At 36.1% G+C, this 6,244-nt stretch overlaps 1 protein-coding gene across 2 annotated transcripts in view; it reads right to left on the bottom strand.

Moving 5' to 3' along the window:
- Positions 1–307: 307 nt before the first annotated feature.
- Positions 308–6,244, bottom strand: part of fam20b (FAM20B glycosaminoglycan xylosylkinase) — a 33,488-nt gene continuing 27,551 nt past the window's right edge. For both annotated transcript variants that reach the window (XM_082146877.1, XM_082146878.1), the window contains exons 7-9: positions 4,265–4,456; positions 3,227–3,286; positions 308–1,175 (exon numbers count right to left, since the gene is read on the bottom strand). In XM_082146877.1, coding sequence (XP_082003003.1) covers positions 944–1,175; positions 3,227–3,286; positions 4,265–4,456 — 484 coding nt within the window. In that variant the 3' untranslated portion in view covers positions 308–943. The remainder of the gene's footprint in view (positions 1,176–3,226; positions 3,287–4,264; positions 4,457–6,244) is intronic.

Raw genomic sequence — 6,244 nt, 5'->3', positions numbered from 1 at the left:
ACATCCTATCTTATTCCTAAACCTAATTAGGTTAAGCTCCACCCATTACCTTAGCTCCACCCAGAGCTGGTCAGTTGGCTCTGAGTCTGCAGTGAGCGCCACTTGTTCAGAAAGTCCTCCAGGTTCTGTCAGGACTCAAATGTTCATACAGCAGCAAACAGAAGATTAGCATCAGTACAGAGTAGACAAAAGCTGCAGCAACGGCTTGCTGTCCCTGTCATTTGTATACGGTTTTCTTTAAATAAGTGTTTGCTAATTATTCAGGCCATAACAGCTTATCTTGTGAACAAAGAGTTCATACACAAACTTTTTTAAGTTTAAATAATTTTTAATGGTGAAAATGTCTTACAGCAATATCACAATGCTGTCTTCATCATCTTCACTGAACATCAGTAGCAACAGTGGCCCAGCTCTGTACAACACTGCATACAGAACACAGCCAATCTATCATAACTTGTTTTATATTTAGATCAATATTATTATTACTCCGTATTATTCATAAGCTTGTTTCTGTGTTTACAATCTGGGTAAAGAGATCATGTAAAAAGTCTGTCAATAGTGTTCATGGTCACATTCCAGCTTCTGGAGTCTAATTAGGCCAAATATCTCATTCCAAGTTCCATATTTGTAAAAGCATTAGTCCATCTTCCTGCAAATGGACTTGTATGACAGGGTGAACGGTAAAGAAAAGCAGTAACAGGAAACGGGTGTAGTATATTCCACCTACATGTTGTCTAGGCCTCTTCACTTAAGAGTGACTCTTCACAGAGTCTTCTTGGCCTCCGTGGTCTGTCTTGAATGAATCCAGTGAAACAAACTCCCCCAGGTCGGCTTCTAAGGTTTCTTGTGGCCTTCGGGTCTCCAGCTTCGTAGCAGGGAGGCGAAAGGAGCCTGTGCATCAAGAGTCAAACACATTTTCACTTCCCTTGTTTCTCCAGTGTGTTTAAGGATGAGGCAGGTTCATGCGGTCCTCGATCAGGGTGTTGTCCGCACCCTGCGTCTCCATGCACTGCCGCACGGTGGACAGCACGCCGTTGAGACGGCGGTCGAGCGCGCTGAGATGCGGCCCCGTCAGCACCGGAAAGGCGGGATCGTGGGCCGTAGCCTGTGTCATTGCTGAACTCAACACTCCACCTTTCAGCAGGTTTAGCCTATTCCAGGTGGAGACGCGGACCCTTTTGGATACAATCAGAAAGAGACAGACATAACCTATCAAATCCTTTGTGTCTGGCTCTTCTAAGAACAAAAATGAAATGACAAGATGCAACTAAACAGACGACAATGTCTTATTTTAGTGTCACTGGCGCGTTCGCAGCACATTTGCATAACGCTGAACACTGTCACATCACTAACGGAAAATTAATGATTTCCGATTGATTTGTTGCTTCAAAATCTGTGTCAGTTCGATCGACCTTTAATTCGGATGTATCAGGCGGAAAGTCTTTAATGCACATATGTACAATTAAAGCAGCATAAGGCTTTTCTTCTGTTAGTCAATCAATATCTCATTAAGGAGATAATGAGTATGTGGAGCACTAAGGCATTCTGAAGGCTAATCAAAGTATTGAATATCTCCTAGGTAGCTTTATTCACCACAATGCTAAATTGCACTTTTTTAAGATGAAAAGTTTGGGTTTTTAAAGACATTAAGATTTTTTAAATGTTTTTGAAAGAAGTCTCTTGTGGTCACGAAGGCTACAGCACAACAGTGTGAAAAATTATTACAATTTAACATAACTTTTATATTTTAATATATTTGAAAATGTATGAAATGTTGAAAACAGTTGTGCTTAATACACATTTTTCAGGATTCTTTTGAGAACATTTAAAATAACAGAAATGATTTAAAATAGACTTTCTTTGTAACATTCTAAAAGTCTTTACTGTCACTATTGTTCTGAGGCCAAACTTTTGAATGGCAGTGTATATATTTTGAAGCAATGTAAAAAGGCTTATAATCATTGGTTTTATTAGTTAAAAGATTATTATTGATATTAATTACATTATGAATGTTAACTAGTACAGGTTGTTAGTAGATTTTTCGAAGGTAAATTCTGTTTCCAAATGCGTTGAATTCAGAAATCAACAAATCGTGTAAATACCAAATGGAAAAAATTTTTTGGATTGAACTCAAAAAACCAAGAAACAGAAAATTTTTCTTCTTAATTCCAAAAGTCCAGCACACGCAACCGATGGTGTCATTCATATAAATTAACCTACTAAATAAAGCTGACGAACGTGTGAACTACCAACATGTACACTTTCAAGACGAAAACTTGACTCATGTTAACGCAAAAACACTCAAAATCAAAGACTCTTCAAGCTTGTTTTGTGTAATTGAAGGCCAACAGCCTGTCAGCATTTAGACCTCTGTTTATTTAAGAAAAACAGACCGGGAAGCATTCATCACCACAGTAAACAAATTAATACAGAGGTTAGGGACTGCCTGAGGCCTGTCATTTTTAGAAACCTAGAGTGGTTTGAAAGAGGAAGTTAAAGGGGTCATGAACTGAGAATTCAAATTTTCCTTGATCTTTTGACAGTTAAGAGGTCGTTATACAATAAAAATATCCTGTAAGTTTCAAAACTAAAAACTTCCTTGTTATTCCAAAAACAGCTTTTATTGAAACCTATAGGAAAACTGCCTTTTATTACTAAATTATGACCATTTTTTATGTAAAAATCACATTAACATTATAAGGGCACTCCAGGAAACATTATAAAATAATAAAATAATCCAGTTCATGACCCCTTTAAAGTCACCAAGAAAAATCAATATGGACTAATTTTTCTTATTCTTTTATTGATTATTGCAGTATTTATTATAAATGATTTATCCGTGTACATTATCATCATTATCATTTGATTTAATTCATGTGTCTTTGTAATATTTAATCTAAATAACTTCCCCTCCCACTTGACGTGTTAACTGCTGTGAGGGCTTACACATTTTTTTTTTTTGTAATTATGGCGCGCCATAATGTAGTCGAATCATTTTTATCATTGCTGGATTGTCACCGTCTAAATGTAATGTTTGCTAACATTTTTATTCAAAACTGTGATTTCTCGATTTAACAATAATAATAAAAAATCTGAAGGATTGCCCAGCCCTACATATCTCGTTCAAGAAGCCATTTCACACACGTCACAACAGGGGACAAAAAACGAATCGCAACTTCCGTTTCATGCTGACTTTAAGGATCACTGTGTTTGTGTGAGTACTCACATGCAGCACTGATAAAGAGGAGCGAGAATACTCCTCTCATCCAGAGCGGGGTTCCCAAAACTGCAGGAGAAAACACAATTTTAAACTTAAATCTTGCATCTTGTCCACAAAAAACAAAAACCTTTCTCTAGATCACTGCTTCTCAAATGTTTTCAGGTGGAATACCAGTTCAACAGACTGATTTGTGCTTTACATTTATATAATTTAAGTGACTAGTGATATAATCAAAATTATTCAACCCCCATTCTTTTGACTTATATATAGCCAAATTCTTTGCCATGTTTCTAACCTGCTGTCAAATAGATATTTCATGTGTTCTAGCTCAAGCACACCTGGTACAACTAATGAAGCCCTTAATTACACCTGTTTTGCAGATTTGTGCTGTTGTGATGGATTCTATTTAGGGGGTTGAATAATTTTGACACTGCAGAAATTTTCAGTTGAATTTGGGGAAACACTTGGTACATTTGTTGTGTGGAGCTATTTCAATTACTTTTGTTTGATTTGTTCATTGCAAACAGCTGAAAGTCTGTAAATTTTGCCAATAAAGCTGATTTGCAATGGGGGTTGAATAATTTTGATTACAACTGTCAAGTCACATTTGTTTATATAGCGCTTTTTACAATACAGATTGTTTCAAAGCAGGTTTACAGAGATAACAGGAAAATAATGCAACGTTTGTTTCCAGAAGAAAATAGCGTCACATTCCAGCCTATATAAGTTCAGTGAGGTTTCATTTTTGTTGTAAAAAAGTTATTAATTTAGTTCATTTATATATATATAGCCGCTCTGGAGAAAAGTGTGATGTCATCGTCCAGCTCAGTTCAGTTCTCATATAATGGTCTCAATGCAGGCAGATCAATATTATTGTTGAATATTAAATTAAATGTTAAATTGAAATGTCCCCGACTTATTTATATATATATATATATATATATATATATATATTTTTTTTTTTTTTTACAGGCCTAATTACTTTTCTATCAACTTGTAGGTGAATGGATCTCTATATTTTTCATCTGTTTCTTTTCTTTGTACCTTTTGGCATTGTCCAGAAGTATGAGCATACTGGCTCCTCCATCATCTTGAAAACTCTCATAGTGATGGCGGTCAGCATTACCAATAAGGTAATCAAAGATGGCTGTGTCGATAACATCCAGGAGCCGCGGACCGGCATCATAAGGGGGCATTTTCTTCACTGCCTCACAGTAGCTCTCATCATACTCCCACCTAACACACACACACACACACACAACACAGCCATTGATCAACACATCAATAAAAACAGACACATCCTCTTGAACAGTGTTCATCCATTGACTCCATCGGCTCTGGATAAATGTGAATTTCTCTACAGAGAAATCTCATTCTCACTGTGTTCCAGGTGTCAGATGCTCAGGGCAGGTTTATGTGCTCTGAAAACCCATCAGGTCACCTGGCAACAGCTCAGAAACCACTGTAATAACCACTGCGCTTTACAGGGGCCTGATGGGATGTTCAAGAGATCAGCGCTCTGTCAATGTGTACACAGAGTTTATCAGTTTATCATATGCGCAGTTCCATGCGGTTCATGTGAAATGGAAATGGAAAGGCTGCATTTAGGAAAAAACGGCTGATTTTCCTTTTTGAAAAACTTATTTTCTTACCATTTACACAGTAAGACGGAGTCTTTGAAGAATTTTAGGGGGCCACCCAAGTGAAATGCAATAAGTAATAAAAACAAGTTAAAGCAACTTAAAGTAAACAGAAGGGGAAAAAAGAAGGACAATGCAGAAAATCTGCAGAAAGACACTTAATAGAGTGCTGCAGGGATGACATTTTTGTAGGCCAAACAAAAGTAGCATTGTCCTGGTTCGCTCGACAAAAAAGCCAATTGGATTTGTGAACCAACAAAAGTTGATTCTTACACATTTTTTTTACATCATGATATTCTTCAGAAATAAACATGAGTCGCATGACTTTAACATCATCACCAAAAATCCATTTGAAAGACTCAACGAGTTAGAGACGATGGGACCAGAAGTGCAAAAATGCTAACTTAAATTTCAAAGTTTTAGGACTCCTATAGTACTCCAAGGACATTAAGAGCACATAACAGGCAAAACTGAACCTGAACAACTGATCAAGACATTTTGTGCAAACGGATAACTTTAATACATTCAGTTTCAGAGAACTTCAGACCAAAATATCTGTTTGGCTGTTTAGTAGTCACAATATGAACTGATTAGTAATAGCCAAACTAGACTCGTGTTTCATTAAATGGCTGCTAAAACCAAAAGTTTCCAGTAAAGTGTCAAAGACAGAGATAAGGTTAATATGTAAAAGGTTTCATGCATTTTATACTGATCTGCAGCATCTAGTAGCAGCAAACAGAGTGTAGACTTTAAAATACTCAAAGATAATTTGAAAATCTGCTAATGTTACACCTTTTTGTGGGGGAAGTTGTAAACTTCTGATTGGTCAGTTTGAATGTCTTACATTTGGGTTAAAGTCACATGGTCAAGGAAGGGATGAAAGATGATTGTAAAAGTTGCTTGCTCTCTTTATCTCAGTCTTTGTTCTGACTCTTTTCCTCTGGGTAACATTTTACATATATGCTGGGTACGATTAATGGTATAAGTTTTATCATCTCATTCATATATTTTGTAACTATTTTAAGCCCTGGGGCATTTTTAGAGTTGTTTTTTCTGAGTGAAACAGAAAAGTAAAGACTCATAAAATCCAAAACTATAGCAAGGAGAGTCAAAAGGTAGGTATCGTTTCATAGAACACTTACAATTTTTAGAAAATATACATTACATTAGGACATTCACATGCAGAGAAACTGCTGAGAACAGACAATATATATAAATTAATATTTTTGATTTTGCATATTTTTCTTATTTGACATGGAATAACTCAAGAAGGAAATAAGGTAGGAGGAAAATTCAGAAAATTATTATGGTGATAGCATAAAGTAAACAAAAGTTTCAGCATTTTGAACAAAGGTAGCCTTTTTGTTTAATCCTCACAACATTT

Source organism: Leuciscus leuciscus (genome assembly GCF_965113295.1).
Source record: "Leuciscus leuciscus genome assembly, chromosome: 19".
NCBI lineage: Eukaryota > Metazoa > Chordata > Actinopteri > Cypriniformes > Leuciscidae > Leuciscus > Leuciscus leuciscus.
This window is presented reverse-complemented; position numbering and strand designations above follow the sequence as displayed.